At 49.9% G+C, this 17,011-nt stretch overlaps 2 protein-coding genes across 2 annotated transcripts in view; both read left to right on the plus strand.

Moving 5' to 3' along the window:
- LOC138480665 (GLIPR1-like protein 1) overlaps nucleotides 1-17,011 on the plus strand; it is a 599,613-nt gene that overhangs the window by 8,378 nt on the left and 574,224 nt on the right. The window lies entirely within an intron of this gene.
- Nucleotides 1,094-9,638, plus strand: LOC138480663 (uncharacterized). Its single transcript, XM_069612337.1, has 2 exons — nucleotides 1,094-3,008; nucleotides 5,595-9,638. Exons 1-2 carry the CDS (start codon nucleotides 2,732-2,734, stop codon nucleotides 6,695-6,697), a joined length of 1,380 nt encoding a protein of 459 aa, XP_069468438.1. The 5' UTR covers nucleotides 1,094-2,731; the 3' UTR covers nucleotides 6,698-9,638.

The raw sequence follows: 17,011 nt of genomic DNA on the forward strand, positions 1-17,011 counted from the left end.
GTGGGAGCAGGAAGAGGGCCAAGAGTACCCCTAGAAGAAACAATTATAACTGCTTGATAGGAAGAAGTAAACCAGTATATTTGAAAGTGCTTGAATAATTGGGTGCAAAGAAAGAATTATCCATGAAACATTACACATTTTTGCTCACTTATAAAATACTTATCTGCACAATCAACCCAGTCTTTTTTTCTTGGCTGTCGTTTTGCTGGAGAGTGGAGGAGGAGCTGCCCATAAAACCTCACTCGCTCCGCAGAGAGGCCGCAGAGTTGACGGCGAGTTTATTCGCAGTACGTGCAAGAAGGCGGGATGGAGGAGGTTCGGAACCTTTGGAGTTCCAGTCTACGGAACAAAGTTGATTTCCCCCCACCCCCCACTTCACTTATCCACAGTATTGTCATCGTTTTTGCCTCCTCCCAAAGCCGAGGATTCTGCACCAGTGGGTAACCGAGTCTACCTATTTCCCTAACTTTATACCCCAAGCCGCCAAATACTCCTTTTCAGCAAGCACGTTCATCACTTTCAACACGCACCACGCATTTACCTTTCTGCGTAACCTGGCATGATTCGGACAAAGGGGTGTGAGCCCCCGTTTCATTGAGCGAGACTGAGCTCCACACACTGGCATTCATGCACGCCTGGGGGAACAGTGCAGGACTGGGTGCATGCTCGACATGGCCGCTGGAGGAGTGGTGGGCAGCACTTTGCTCTTCACATGGTTTTTCGCCACCTTACCGAAGGGGAACTCGCGGCAGTCGCAGCACTGCTAACCCCAGGTGCACTGAGAACTATGAGGCGGGTGGTGGAGGGGCTTCCGATCACGGGGAAGGAAGTTCTTTTTGATCCAGATATGGATTCAGACATGGTCCCGGACAGGGACACTTGGCGGCTGCTTCAACCTCCAATGCACAGCCCCTTCCCTTCAGAGCCAGACATACCGCAGGATGCCCCCCCCCCCCCCAATTCAACAATCACTTGCCTAACACGGGCTCCCCTGCGATAGCATATCCCACAGAACAAACCAGCCCTACTGTCATTACATCTGAAACAGACGGGAGGGAGGACTGCTGCATACATCTTCCCCGGGTGAATCCTCCGAGCCCCGAGCTCCGAAACCCGGTCATCTACACCCGGGCCCACCCGGATGGGAGGCCCGGGGACGTAAGCTGGGAGGTGGGGGATTTGTGTGAAGTCCCGTGGGGCAGCGCCTGTTTGGCGCTGCCCCACTTAGCATGCACATGGTGGGGTCGGGCTGCTGGGTCCCGTAACAATGGGAACCCAGACAGCGCGTCTCCACGACAGGAGGGTGAGGTGAGAGGGGCAGGTGACAACCGGTAGTCACTGCCCCTTGTCACCTTGCCCTCCATACTTCAAAGGCCCCCCTTCCCAGCCTGCGGATGCTGGGCGGGGGCCTTTTGAAGTTCAAAGAAGGGGCCGCCTTGCCCCAGGCCGAATTTTGCCTTTATCTGGCTGGGGCAAGGTGGCCCTTCTCATTCTTCCTCCCCGTCAGCCACGAACAGCAGCAGGACGGCTGCAGGTCTGCACAGCAGTGAGCAGCTACAGACGGAGATCGAGCACATCACAAGAAGTGAGCAGAACCCCAGCAGCAGAGCCTCCGTAGCACCGCAAGCAGAGCGTCAGCCTCGGGCATACAAGGACTTCGGTTCAAGCCCCAGGGAGAGTGCAAGAAATTATTTTTGGCCAAACAATTTTAAATTTCTCTCCGGCTCTGGGAGGACACTGGAATCAAGTAAGGCACGCTCCGAAGTGCTCGAGGAGGTCTGCACGGCGGTGAACGGCCGCACACGGAGCGAGCAGAGCCCAAAGAAGACGGGTCCTCGAGCACAACACAAGGAGTGAGCAGGCCTGCAGCAGCAGAGTCTCCATAGCACGGCAAGGAGAGCATCAGTCTCAGGCGTACAAGGACATTGGTTCAAGCCCCGGAGAGGGTGCTAGAATTTATATTTTGCCAAACAATTTTTAAATTTCTCTCCGGCTCTGGGAGGACACTGGAATCAAGTAAGGCACGCTCCGAAGTGCTCGAGGAGGTCTGCACGGCGGTGAACGGCCGCACACGGAGCGAGCAGAGCCCAAAGAAGACGGGTCCTCGAGCACAACACAAGGAGTGAGCAGGCCTGCAGCAGCAGAGTCTCCATAGCACGGCAAGGAGAGCATCAGTCTCAGGCGTATAAGGACATTGGTTCAAGCCCCGGAGAGGGTGCTAGAATTTATATTTTGCCAAACAATTTTTAAATTTCTCTCCGGCTCTGGGAGGACACTGGAATCAAGTAAGGCAGGCTCCAAAGTGCTCGAGGAGGTTTGCACGGCAGTGAACGGCCGCACACGGAGCGAGCAGAGCCCAAAGAAGGCGGGTCCTCGAGCACAACACAAGGAGTGAGCAGGCCTGCAGCAGCAGAGTCTCCATAGCACTGCAAAGGGAGCGTCAGTTTCAAGCTTACAAGGACATTGGTTCGAGCCCCAGAGAGGGCACAGAAATTATACTTGGGCTAAACAATTTTTTAATTTCTCGCTGCAGAGGACAGAGGTCAGCTGGAATTCCCAGACGCACATATCGACAGACCTGCACTAGAAGGAGACTGAGTGAGAGCCACAGCATTTTACCTCGCCTGGGAACTACAATAAAGGGGAAGAGGACCCTGACCCACACAGCAAGTTGGGAAACACTAGGACAACCCATTACGAACCAGCACACAGAGACCCAAACAGGCAAGAGATGGCCAACGCCTTATCCCTGAAAGACACATTACTCCTGGAATGGGCCAAAGCAGCGGAAGCCGTTCATGGCATGGATGTGGTGCAGGAAAGAATGGCAGAGCTCGCATCCACCAGTCTCAATGAAGATGACGCAGACGCCTTGGAAGAGGAGGTCGACGGCGAGGAGGAGCCGGCAGAAAGGGAGCAGCCAGCTAGGAAGAAGCAGCGCCTTGATGTCCGCAGCATGCCCGCCTCTTCAGACACCCACCCAGGCACCAAAAGAAAAGCAAAATCAGGTACTGTGAAAAGCAATGATTTGGGGCCTATGCTTGAACAATTTTTAAAATGGCATAAGGGTGCGGGTGCTGGGAAAAAGAGGAGGCACAGGGATGACTCGAGCAGCTCCAGCAGCGAGAGTGACAGCACAGACACAGAGTCGGAATCGGGGGGCGAGGAGGACCAGGGCCACCTTAAAGCATGGGTTAGGCCTAGCCAAGATGTACCGTCTCCAACCCCTCATATGACTAAATATGGGAGGCGCACTGCCGGCAAAAGTGTAAATAGAAGCCTAAAGAAGACCATTGCATGGCACATTGAGCGGAAAATTAAGAGAAAGATATGGAAAAAGCAATTTATTGACATTTTCTGCCTATTGGAATATGAAGATTTAGGTTTTGGCATTTCAAAAAGGGATAAGAAAGAGGAAGAAAAAGAGAGAGCAAAGAGGCCCACACTGGAGAAGAATATTCAGAACTGGGAGGCCTCTTTCCAAATACTTTCCACAATAATTCTAGAAAAATTCCCTGAAGAGGGCACAGCACTGATTGCCTACCACCACAGAATTTTGGAGATTCACAATACCTTTGGGGGGGAGTCTTGGCTGCACTATGATAGAGAGTTTAGGAAGGAGATGCAGAGATTCCCTGACCTGGGCTGGGAGGAGGAAGACCCTAAATTGTATCTTTTTCATGTCCTAAAAGAAAACTCAGCTAAGAGCGCCCAAAGCAGCAAGGATTATGAGCATCAGTATAATAGAAGGGGTAGAAACAGGCAACATAACCAGCGCAGGGCTCAACAGGACAGTATAAATACTAACAAAAACAAACCTCCCTTTCGAAGAACGCCCCCAGGGGGGCAAAAAACAGGGCATAATCAGAGGCAATCTGGCAATTGCAGCAACGGGGGGGCCAAAGGAAGCACTCCGGGGTCCTGCTGGTACTTCAACAGAGGGTCATGTAACAAGGGCACAGAGTGCAGATACAAGCACCAATGCAGCACATGCAGTGGTGGCCACAGCAGCAACAATTGCACAAAAGCCTCTCCTTCCAGGCCCAGCCCAAAAGTCACTGATGGCAAAAACATGCACTAGCTATAGATTAGGCGCCTCACCAATAAAAATCGACCAATTGCAAAAAATGTTAGATAACTACCCTGACCAAGCAGCTAGAGCATCCCTGGCTCAGGGTTTCAGAGATGGCTTCCGGATCCCATTCAAGGGCCGGGGATCTCCCACCATACCCAAGAACCTAAAATCGGCCTCATCCCTAGCTACCATAATAAGCCAAAAAATTGATAAAGAGTTGCAACTAGGGAGGATTGAGGGCCCCTTCCAACATCCCCCCTTCACTGAGTTTTTATGCTCCCCCCTGGGCATCGTGCCCAAAAAAGAGCCGGGGGAGTTCAGGATGATCCATCATTTATCACACCCACCCGGTAGCTCTTTCAATGACGGCATCCCCGCCACGGAGGCCGCTGTCTCTTACAGCTGCGTGCAAGATGCGGTCGACCTAGTAAAACTGTCAGGTAGACACGCACTCATGGCTAAAGCAGACATTAAGTCAGCCTTCAGGCTGCTGCCTGTGCACGAGAGCACCTACCAGTGGCTGTGTTTCCATTTTGACAATAAATTCTATTTTGACAAATGCCTTCCCATGGGCTGCGCCATTGCGTGTGCCTATTTTGAACAGTTCAGTTCTTTCCTACAGTGGGCGTTCCAACAGGCCATGCCCAGAGCCAGAACAGTACACTATTTGGATGATTTCTTTTTCACCGGCCCAGCTGGGTCCCTCCTATGCAGCTCATCCCTAAAAACATTCAGCGAAACCATGCAGGTGTTAGGGGTTCCGCTGGCACCCGAAAAAACTGTAGGACCCACCACCACCCTGTCATTTCTAGGAATAGAGATTGACTCTTCCATGGGCGAGTGCCGCCTGCCCAGGGACAAAATAGAGGACCTTCTTCAGACAATAAGGCAGATAGCAGGCAGGGACAAGGCTACGCTGCGTGAAATACAGTCCCTTGCTGGGAAGCTGAACTTTGCCACCAGAATCATGCCCCAAGGCCGGGTTTTTCACAGGAGCCTGGAACTAAAAATGAGGGGGGTTACAAAGCCACACCACCACATCAGACTGGGCAAGGAAATAACACAAGACCTGGTCATGTGGGAAGCATTTCTTAACAACTTCAATGGCCAAGTGATATGGCGCAAACCCATGAATGGGGCAGACAAAAGGTCCCTGTTCACGGATGCGGCTGGCAGCAGAGGCTTTGGGGTATGCTTTGGTAACAAGTGGTGCGCCGGCCACTGGCCGCCCTGCTGGCAGCAGAGGGGCTGGACCAGGAACATCACATTGCTAGAGATATTCCCCATATGGCTGGCACTCTACCTATGGGGGGACCTGTTGGCCAACACAGAGCTGGTCACATGGTCAGACAACATGGCGGTTGTACACATTTTAAACAAGGGTGCTGCCTCCTGCCCTCTGGTGCTAAAAGTGTTGAGAGAAATGACGAAAGTCACCCTGAAAAATAACATCGTTATAATTGGACGGCACATTGCAGGCAAAGATAATAAGGCCGCTGACGCTCTGTCCCGTTTTCAGTTCTCCACTTTCAAGGCACTAAACCCACAGGCAGAAGCCAAGAGGACAGCGGTTCCGGAAGAGGTTTGGGCCATCATGGACACACCCAAGGCACCACCCGCCAGCCAGCCGGTAACAGCTCTTCCCTGAGATGCCCGCCCCCAGCTCTACCCTCACCCCCGGGCCTGGACAAAAGGGGTTGCCTTTCCCGGCACCACACTCCTACAGGTGAGCCTAAAGGCGTTTTAGGGGAACTGGCCAAAAAGGCGCTGGCACAGAAAACTGCCAAAATGTACAATAAGTGCTTGACTGATTTTGGAAGGATCACAAAAGTCACCAACATCAGGGATATACAGGAGTGCCATGTCAATGACTTCATGGAATGGGCTTTCAAACAAAGCAAAAAGAAGGCATGGGCTTCATCCCATCTGGCAGCAGTGTCATACTACACTAGATTAGCGGGGGCACCCGACCCCACACACGGCGCACTAACCAGATATGCTCTCAAGGGTTGGTCCAAAATGGAAGGGGTCAAGACAGACACCAGGCGCCCCCTCAATTTTGCTAAACTAAAAATTCTGCTAGACACCCTCCCTGCAGTATGCAACAATGCCTATGAGACCTCACTATTTAGAGCCGCCTTCACACTAAACTACTTTGGGGCGTTCAGGATCAGCGAGATAGCCTCCAAAAACACAGGATCAGAGGAAGGGCTGGATATAGGCGACATCCACATGGGGAAGGATTCCATGGCTGTGAAACTGTGCAGGTCCAAAACTGACCAGTTAGGAAAAGGGAGGATCATCAACCTGTACTGCATTGAGGAAACAGAATATTGCCCCATTTGCACCACCAAGGCATTCATGAGCAAGCGCACCAGTCGGGGGGGGCAATTATTCACACACAAAAATGGGTCTGCCCTCAGTAGATTCCAGTTGAGGTCTGTCCTCAAGAAGACTATAATAGCTATAGGATGGAATCCTACTGAATTTGGATCCCACTCCTTCAGGATAGGAGCAGCCACCTCAGCCTGGATGGGGGGGATGCAAGAGAAAGCCATAAAAGGGATTGGGGGTTGGAGATCGGGGGCTTACAAAAGATACATCAGGAAAGACTTGATCTAATAGTATCCTCCATCTCCCCCCCCCCCCCTCTCTATTTTCCCCATAACACAGGCTACCCCCCATCCCAGACGGCTTGGATTGTGGGTCACTCTTTCATTACCAGGGCCAGCAGATGGCTGGAGGAAACCCAGGACGGCATGCATTTCCAAGACACCATCACCTACTGGTGGGGTAAGCCGGGCATGCGCTGGGGAGACCTACACGACAAACTCGCCGGCCTACTGGGGGCCTGCTCACCTCCTCCCGATTTTCTCATCATCCACCTCGGGGGCAATGACTTGCCTCAGCTGGGCAGGAAGCTTCTCCTGGCCGAAATCTGCACCTCCCTCAGATCCCTGGCACACATGCTAAGACTTCGAACAGAAGTGATGATGTCAGAAATCATCCCTCGCCAACATTGGCATGGGGCGGAGTGCAACAAAGCCATGGAGATTTCTAGGCGCAAACTGAACAAAGCTGTGGCCAATTTCTGCCTTTTCTCAGGCCTCAAATTTATTAAGCATGGGATCTCGGTACACAACCAGGCCATGTTCTGCAGTGACGGGGTTCACCTGTCCATTGAAGGCATGGACATCTTCACCAGGAATATTTTCTGGACCCTTGCAGCCAGAGGCTGTACTTAATCTATAATCCCTTATTTTGGGGGGACCTGGGAGACGCCGGTCAGCATCCCCTCAGGGTGGCGGCGGGGAACAGCCTCGAGCGGCCCCTAATTGGGATTAGGGCCCCCTGCTCACCTGTTCCCTCTGTCCCCAAAATATTTTTATTGTTATTCCTTATGTGATGTTATGGCTGGTTTTTCTTTCGCACCATGGCTGGTACAAAAATAAAGCTTGTGGCCAAAGTTTTTTCCACCTCACATCCTGGTCGTCAGTCTCCTCACTCTTGCAACTGTCATTTCTGTATTGCCTGTCTTGTCACACTTGTCATCCATCCATGTCACTCGCATGCCACTCCCCAACACAAAAACACTTCCAGGCTTATACACCCGGGCCCACCCGGATGGGAGGCCCGGGGACGTAAGCTGGGAGGTGGGGGATTTGTGTGAAGTCCCGTGGGGCAGCGCCTGTTTGGCGCTGCCCCACTTAGCATGCACATGGTGGGGTCGGGCTGCTGGGTCCCGTAACAATGGGAACCCAGACAGCGCGTCTCCACGACAGGAGGGTGAGGTGAGAGGGGCAGGTGACAACCGGTAGTCACTGCCCCTTGTCACCTTGCCCTCCATACTTCAAAGGCCCCCCTTCCCAGCCTGCGGATGCTGGGCGGGGGCCTTTTGAAGTTCAAAGAAGGGGCCGCCTTGCCCCAGGCCGAATTTTGCCTTTATCTGGCTGGGGCAAGGTGGCCCTTCTCATTCTTCCTCCCCGTCAGCCACGAACAGCAGCAGGACGGCTGCAGGTCTAAAAAACCATCCCTCCCACCCTGCAAAAACTGTAGGGAAAGGAATATCGAGGGCCAGATAGAAGATGGAACACAATCATATTATTAGGGTAGGCTAAAACGCCTCACTTTATAAATTAAACATAAACATTCAACTCCAAGAAGGGCCTCCTTCTAAAATACCGGGGGGTCTTGTATCTATTAGTTAATATTCTAGGAAAAGACAGTTATAGAAGACCCAGGCGCTCAGATCCACCAGAGAACATCAATACAGGTGGGAGCGCTAAGGGTTTTACAAAACTGAAAAGGAGAGAGGAACCTGAGCATAAGCTTGTACTAGTATGCCTCAAGTATCCACCCCCATGCTTGCAGAAGGGGGGGTCTCACCACAAGTGGATCAGGAGCAGGGTAAGTACCTAGTAAGGCTCCGGAACCCACCCCCCCTCACATTTTTCTATGTAGGATAAGCACACTGGGGTACGCAAGTGGATCGTGGGCAGGGGAAATTCCCAGCTATGCCCTTAGAACCCACCCCAGTGGCGGAATAGTATAACACAAGCACGGAAGGGGTTTTCACACAAGTGGTTTGAGAGCAGAAAAAATTCTAGTAAGGCTCTCTTTTTGAACCCCCCCCCCCTTTTTTCCAGCTCGCCGAGGGGGTCTCATAACGTAAGTGGATCGGGAGCAGGGGAAGAAACCTAGTAAGGCTCTTTGAACCCACCCCGGCTGTAAAAACAAGCAGCTTTAAGCGCTGAAGGGGTTTCACAAGGCAAGTGGATCGGGAGCGGGGTAAAAACCCAGTAAGGCTCTTGGAACCCACCCCGGCTGTAAAAACAAGCAGCTTAATGCGCGGAAGGGGTCCCGTGGCACAAGGGGATCAGGAGCAGGGAAGACCCTAGTAAGGCTCCAAGAACCCACCCCTGATGAAACAACTAGCCCGCAAACGGAGCGTGGGGGCTTCAAAAACTCAAGTGGATCATGTGTGTAATAAATGCCAAATTCATCTCCGAAGAGTGGACCAAGAGGCTAAAACGCCTCCATCCATGGAAAAGTACAGAACACACAACCCAAAAATAAAAATGGCTCTAAGAACACATCCCGCGGATGATCAAGTGAAAGGCTTCACAACGCGGGGTTCCTGTTCTATCTAGAAATACGGATCAAGAGCCATAACTTCAGCGGAAATCACCCTGTGAGCGAGAGAGGGTGCAAGTGCTAAACCCGGTCGGGTTGGACATCAATAAAGGCACACAAGCGCACACCTCCCCACCTCACAGGGAAAGGACAAGAGAAAGCAGGAGGAACCTGCTCCAAAGACAAACAATTACGAACATGTCACAGCTCACACGCTGTGGCCAAACAATTGTCACAAGCATTCATATGAATGGCGGCGGGGAACAGCCTCGAGCGGCCCCTAATTGGGATTAGGGCCCCCTGCTCACCTGTTCCCTCTGTCCCCAAAATATTTTTATTGTTATTCCTTATGTGATGTTATGGCTGGTTTTTCTTTCGCACCATGGCTGGTACAAAAATAAAGCTTGTGGCCAAAGTTTTTTCCACCTCACATCCTGGTCGTCAGTCTCCTCACTCTTGCAACTGTCATTTCTGTATTGCCTGTCTTGTCACACTTGTCATCCATCCATGTCACTCGCATGCCACTCCCCAACACAAAAACACTTCCAGGCTTATGTACAAGTGTCGACGGGAACGAACATTGGGGAAAAACCCACTATTGTGGCGAACACTACCAGTCAAAAGCAAAGAGACCTGGCGATCACACATAAGATGTCTCTCCTGCCTAGGGAAAGGGGCGAAAACAACACGCCCATTAAGAACGTATCGAAAGACAATTTCAAAAGGCAGCAGACTTGGGACAAAAATGTCTGCCTTTTTTCACCCCAAAATACTGAAAAATACAGATATCGTAATCCCTGGTGAATTGTCGGATGCTGAAATACTTGAGGGTACAGAGGAAATCACCATGGCCGATACTGTTGCTGCCCCCAAACCCGGGACTAAAGCGACGGATGCAGCGAACGTTAGCCCCCTAACCCCTCCTGACCTAGACCAAAGTAAGGCGAATGAATAAAGCAAGAATCAACTACAAGAAGTCATACATCAAGTTGTCGCCTCCCCACCCTCTCACTCATGAATGGGAGAAAGGGTGTGGTTACAGAGAACTTGTAAAACCTTGCAAGTCAATACTCTTTCCATTCCTAACTTTGAGAGAAATTTGCCCAGACTCTACCAGGGAACTAATGATGGTGCATGTAGAACCCGCCTCATGTGGAAACAACAAGCAAACAGAGTCCCACGACCCACGGATCAAAAGAAGAGATGTCGGGTCTATGACGGTGTCATCAAATAACGAGAAGCGGTTATCCATCGCGGGAAACAACTTCTCCACTCCTGACCGCGATTGGCAAACCCGTCAAAGAGGCCCCTCTGAGGATTTTCATAATTCAGTGACAATGTCAACCTGGAGCCTGGATCTTTCTACTGCCCATCTATTGAAAATGTGAAACGGGCAGATAAAAGTAAGGAAAAATAAGCCAGATTTGTTAGCAATGATGTCCACACTAACCATTGCTTTAGCACCTTTCACCAAGCTATACGAGTCTATGAATGACACACCAATGGATCAGAACACACTGATCGTGATGATGCACTCCAAACTAATGTTCATGGAAGGCTACATCACGGCCAATGAGTCGAGAAACACTACTTCTGGAAATCTACATCCTCAACCTTGTAATTCCAATTCAATAAATCCTATCATTTCACCAGTGATGCTTCAAGCCACATAGACTCCACAGGTTAATCCACAAGTCGATTTAACAGATGAAGAAATGGCTATCGTCAACTTTACCCACGTTGAACTAACAATGAAAGACGTTTCTTCTGGCCCTGCTAAAGCATTTAAAGACTGTGTGTTATTGGAGAACGAGGTGGATACAATTCAGGCAGATGACCCACAACCATCAGGGAAAACCAATTCTGATTTCTCCATCTTCTCTCAAATGTCGAACGAGAATAACACAGAGAAATACTTGATAGTGGAGTCCGCAAACCTGGCTATGTGAAAAACCGGCAATCGATGGCTATGAACTTCTTGAGCCCTGCAATAAAAGGAAATAAAGGGAGACCCACATCAGGCCTACTAACGGCGCTAAAATCTGGGAGCGATCTCAACCTCTTTAAAACTACTTTAATAAAGCACCTTGGCCCAAGAACTGCTAGGAAGGTGGCAGCCACCTGAGACTCCAAGTCCAAAACAGCTCATCAACAATGGTAATAATCAACCTCTATTGGAACCCTCAAGTGATCGCCAATGAAGCCTTCTTAGACCTGACAGCCAACCTGATTGACGATGCATACGTCGTATTCCCAAATAGCTTGCCAGTACGATTTTGAAATTCATTTTTATCTCGCAACTCCTTAACAGTTTCAGTGCCCCATTAAATATCACATCTAGCCAACTGTGCCTTGATTAATACAAATCGTACTTGGCCCGTTGTGCCCTTAACATGGAATGTTGCATTTTGCCACTGACACTAGAATAGTAAGTTGCATTAGCCCACTGTGCTCTCTTCACTGAATGTCGCATCTAGCCAACTGTGCCTTGATTAATGAAAATCGTACTTGGCCCGTTGTGCCCTTAACATGGAATGTTGCATTTTGCCACTGACACTAGAATAGTAAGTTGCATTAGCCCACTGTGCTCTCTTCACTGAATGTCGCATCTAGCCAACTGTGCCTTGATTAATGAAAATCGTACTTGGCCCGTTGTGCCCTTAACATGGAATGTTGCATTTTGTCACTGTGCCATGAGCAGTGTATGTTACATTAGCCCACTGTACCTTTAACACAGGAAGCTGCATCTAGCACACTGTGCTCCCAATTATAGAGCGCTCGCAGCCCACTGTGCCATTCAATATTGAATACTACATCTCATCCCTTTGTGCTTCTAACATTGAATGCTGCACCTAGCGTACTGTGTCCTCGGAATACTGATTACTGCATTTTAGCTTCTGCGCTCAGAACATCTGCCCGCTACCACTGTGCCCCATGTCGCACTCCACCCACTCAGGGCCCATAGTATCCAACTACACCTCCCCGGGCCTGCCTTCATATCTTCACATCAAGACACCCCTCACACAACACCATCATCACTCCAAACACACTGCAATAGCACTCACTATTGAAGCCCTCCTACACACAAGCACATTGAATACGTCCTACACACACCTTTCCCCTCTCTCCCTACATAAGCTCACGAGGCTGATCAATCTCTTCGACATGAGTAACCTCTCCACCCACTCAGGCCTCTAATCACAAGACAAAAAAAGGAACTCGAGGCTCAGAGCTCGCACCAAGCCCCTGCCCCACGCGAGCCTTCCTAACTCGACGACAAGGAGAAACCTTAAGTTAGGCTCCCGCACCAAAGCTTCTAACGCACCCTCCCATTACTCCACGGCCAAACCCATCCCACACAAACTAGCACCAGCACACCGGACCACTCCTCAACGCCTGTGCACACAACTTTCCAACACATCAGGACCCTCCCCCACCAGCTATACCCACCCCACTACATCCTCATTTCCCCCACCATTCCCATAACCCTAAAAAGGCCACTCCTACTCACGCCCTTAAATGCGCCCTCATCAACGCTCGATCCCTCCTAGCGCACGCCCTCGAGATTAATGACCTCATAATAACTCTTGACCTTGACCCACTCGCCATCACGGAAATGTGGCTCAATGAGGCCTCCGGCCCAGCCATCACGCTCGCTCTCCCGCACTGCTACTCCATCGTCCGCCAGGACAGACAACTCTCCAAAGGTGGAGGAGTTGCTTTCATAACAAAGGACAAACTCCCCGTCAGACTCTGCAACCACACCTGGGGAAAGTAACTCCAACCTCCTTTCAGCCAAACTAGCCCTATCAGCAAACTGCTCTATAAATATACACGTTCTATATAGGCCCCCTGGCACAATCCCCGATTTCCAAGGACGGCTTCTCCACGTCCTAAGCAACAAATTAAAAAAACTCAACCAAATCCATCTTACTGGGAAACCTCAATCTTGGCTTCGCCGACCCCAAGGACAAAGCAGCCTCAGCCCTTGACGGGGAACCCAGAGACCTGGACGGATCACAATTCCATCCAATTCTCTATCCCCACCAAAGCTACCACCAAACCACTCTCCTATGTCCCCCCAGCTATAGTCCGAAGCTTAAAAAAACTCACTGCAAACAACCTGCGCCCCTCCTAGATGTCCCCAACATCCTTGCTGACGTCTACTCTCACACTCTCACTAGAGCCAACACCACCATAGCCCAAAAAAGGAAATAAATCTACTTCTCCACTCTACCAAACGCACAGCCCGAACCAACTGGCAGTGCAAACCCTGTGAATCTAACGATGAAGAATTCAAAAGGATCTCAAAACCACACAAAAGAGCTACTGTCCTTGCCAAATCCAATGCCATCAACCTCCAAATCGCCAAAGCCAACTCCAAGGAGCTGTTCTCCATCTTCAAAGACCTCACCACCCTGCCCACCTGCCCCGACGAAATAGTCAAAGTCGAAGCATGGTGCACCAGTATACAGGCAGGACTCCTAAACAAAATCTCTTATCCAAGATAAAAATACAAACACAACATAATGCTTTACCTAAATCTGATGCTGACCATCCTGCCACACCCACCACGCTAAAGCCCCCCCCCCCTGCTCTTTGCATTTAAAATCCTTGATAAAGCTGCCCACAATCAGGTCCCGCACTTCCTTGAAACCAACTCTATCCGATGCATAAGACAATCTGGAGTCCGCTAAGGCCATGGTACCGAAACTGCCCTCTTGGGCCTAAAAAAACCCCCAAATAACTAAGATAATGGACCAACTGTAAACCAGCCCTCCTCCTGCTGTTAGGCCTATCAGCCGCGTTCAACCTCGTCAATCACAAAACACTCACTTCCCACCGGACTAATGCAGCCCATTTCTCTAAACAGGCTACTTCATGGCTAACCTCCTTCCTAGAAGGCAGAGGCATGAAAGTCTTCTCAGATTCTGCCAACGCTGCTCCCACCACCATCCATTGCGGTGTTCCCCAGGGATCATGCACTGCGCCCACCCTCTACAACCTGTTTACCAAGCTCCTTTTTGACAAACTGGACTCCTTCGGCATAGCCTACACAAACTATGCCGATGACGCACAAGTTCTCCTTCCCCTTACCGGCTTGTATGACTCTGCAGCCCTTCTCCAAATATACACCATCATCCAAGCATGGATGGCAGTCAATGGACTATGCCTCAACGGAGACACAACACAGATCATTCTCGTAGGCCCAAAAGAAATACTGGACAAACTGAACGAAAAGTACTGCAACTTCATCATTGACTTTGCATCCCAGTCTCCTCCGCAGTAGGGGTGTCCCGGTATTAGTTTCATGGCGGTACGATAACCTTCTTGCCAAATGACGGTATATCATGGTTATCGCGGTATAGCAGGTGGAGTTAACCAATCTTAACAAATATTTTCTAAAAGGTCATACATTGTCAGATTTATCATCACAAACAAAACCGGGTACCCAGGGCCAGAAGTGGGCTTTTCAACATACTTTCCACTGAAATGACACCTCTTGCTTCCAACAAACACAAACACACGTGTGGAGAGGAGGAGGGGGTGGAGGGGTGGGTGTTAGGCAGAATCCTGTGCAGTGCCCTTAGGGACCACTACACACAATTAAGACCACAGATGGCAATACAAGTTTTACCTTTGGTACAAGCCTGTACTACTATGTCAAAGTGGTAGCAGTAGCGGAGCAGCCAGGCTTATCTCAAGAGTATATGAGCAGTAGCAGAGATTACACAAAGGGACCACAATTACTGTGACTCAAGCAAACACTGATTCAAGGTCTCAGGTAGAAAATATAAGTACATTTATTTTTAAACCATTCGTTATAAACACAACACTTGTATTAATTCAAAATCACACGTAAAATACACAACAACCAACCAATTCACTTTGGTACACTCTAACTCCAGGTAAGTACCCTATGTTTTAACGGACCGGTGTTGTGAAACAAAAGACGTTACCTGGAAGACACTTGCGATCACTTTTTGACAGTAATGACAGTTCAGTCTTACTAAAGAAACGCGTATCCACGGCAAGAAATGTTACCGAGACAAAAACACACTTAGCACCTGAGTTAACCAGAGAGAGTTGGGGCAGAAATCATAGGCAATACCTTTGTCAAGGCAGACAGAATCAGAGAACACTCAGACAGAAATTCGAGAGTCAATAGCCCGGTACCAGTGTCAAGTTGAACTGGATTCCTGTTGTCGAGGATCACACAGTCGGATAGTTCGAGATTCAACGTTGCCAGGAGTACTTAGATATTGTCAACAGAGGAAGCAAAAGTTATAAGAAGGATGGAAAACAAGGGCAAGCCTTGGAGATGAAGAAAAGGGGTTCACCCTACTTCTTCAAGCAGAACACAGTACCTTATTCAATGAAGAAGCTGGTGCCACGGCAGTTGTTCCTGGTAGTTTCCTGCAGACCCATGGTTCCTGTAGCTTCGGTGTGAAGGAGGACGTCTGGAGGGGCGGGCACCACACAGGGATGAGGGCGGCAGCAGCGACGGTGAGTAAAAGGTGCTCTCCTTAAAAACAGGAGAGGCTCTTCAGATGGCTATCTGGACCACTACAGGAGTGTGCAGCGATTTCGACCAAGAAGAGGATCCTCTGGCTGTGGAAGATGAGCTGGTTATCCCCACCAGGCTCAAGGGAAGAAGACTCCGGACTGGATCTTCTCTGGTCGTCGAAGGGTAGATAGCTCAGGACTGCAGCAGGGCTTCACCGAGACGGGGTAGTTGCAGCAGCAGTCTTCTCTGCTTCTCTTCGGTTCCTTGTAGTTCCAGTGGCGACTCTGACTTCTGGCCCAAGAGACCTGCCTTTTATGCGAAAATCCCCCATTCACGCAGCCTGGCTGTCAATCACGCAGCAGGGGGGTTGTCCAGCCCGGACAACCACCTCAGCCAATCATGGCAAAGTGCGACTTGGGTTTCCTAGGATACCCTGTGCAGGGGGTGACTACACCCCTCCCTCACATTCCGCCCACCTAAACACCCAGGCGCCTAGAGGAGGGCTTCTTGGCAGAATCCCGCCAAAAGACAGTGAACAAAGGAAGCAAACCTGGTTTGCCGCGCAAAGTAAAACACAAGAAGGACTTTAACAAAAAGAAATGGTGACTAAACTTGACCGGAGCCAAAAGAAAAAGTATTTGGTCCAGTGGGTTTAAGTTCGAGGCTAATATAATAGCCTAAAACAATACCACGTTTATATAATATAATCGCGGTAGAAAAGTTAGGGGAGATACCACTGCCACCAGGCAAGTCTAAATGTTAAAAGAGCGAAACAATGCTCTAGGAGGTGCAGATAAAAAGGGCTGGGGATTAACCCTTTCCAGTACTACATGTAAGATGGGCTGTACTGGATCTGTGGTTAAATGACTAAGTAAAGTTAATGGCAACTTTACCCTTTTCTGGGGGACAGTAGTCAGCCTCAGAAATGGAGTCGGTGGAAGTCTAAAAGACAACCCTGTGTCACTGCACTGAAGGTGCTGTGTAACACACAAAAGAAGGGGGCTACTGAAGTGGTGTACACAATCACAAAAACAGATGAAATACACATGGCAAAACATGGGTAAGAGTGGGGGAAAAGCTCACACTCTTACCAAGTGAAAGAAAATTAACTCCAAAAGTCCAACAAAGCTGCTGGGGGCTCACTAGGTGAGGGAAATTAGCCATAAATTGAGAATTCTCCCTAACAGGGGGGGGCCTGCTGCGACTGGCAAAGCAAACTGAATAGCTTTTCTTAAGTGGTCATTTAGGCTTTTAGCTCCCCACTGGCTACTGCTGAAGATGAACATGTTGCCATC

The sequence above is a fragment of the Ambystoma mexicanum genome, chromosome 5p, assembly GCF_040938575.1.
Source record: "Ambystoma mexicanum isolate Mex_15411 chromosome 5p, UKY_AmexF1_1, whole genome shotgun sequence".
Classification (NCBI taxonomy): Eukaryota; Metazoa; Chordata; class Amphibia; order Caudata; family Ambystomatidae; genus Ambystoma; species Ambystoma mexicanum.

Bases quoted from the DNA above. Each gene is read 5' to 3' on its own strand.
- LOC138480663 (XM_069612337.1), top strand. From the start codon at position 2,732: ATGGCCAACGCCTTATCCCTGAAAGACACATTACTCCTGGAATGGGCC. The intron at 3,009-5,594 runs GTACTGTGAAAA...TCCCGTTTTCAG, and splicing joins CAAAAGAAAAGCAAAATCAG to TTCTCCACTTTCAAGGCACT.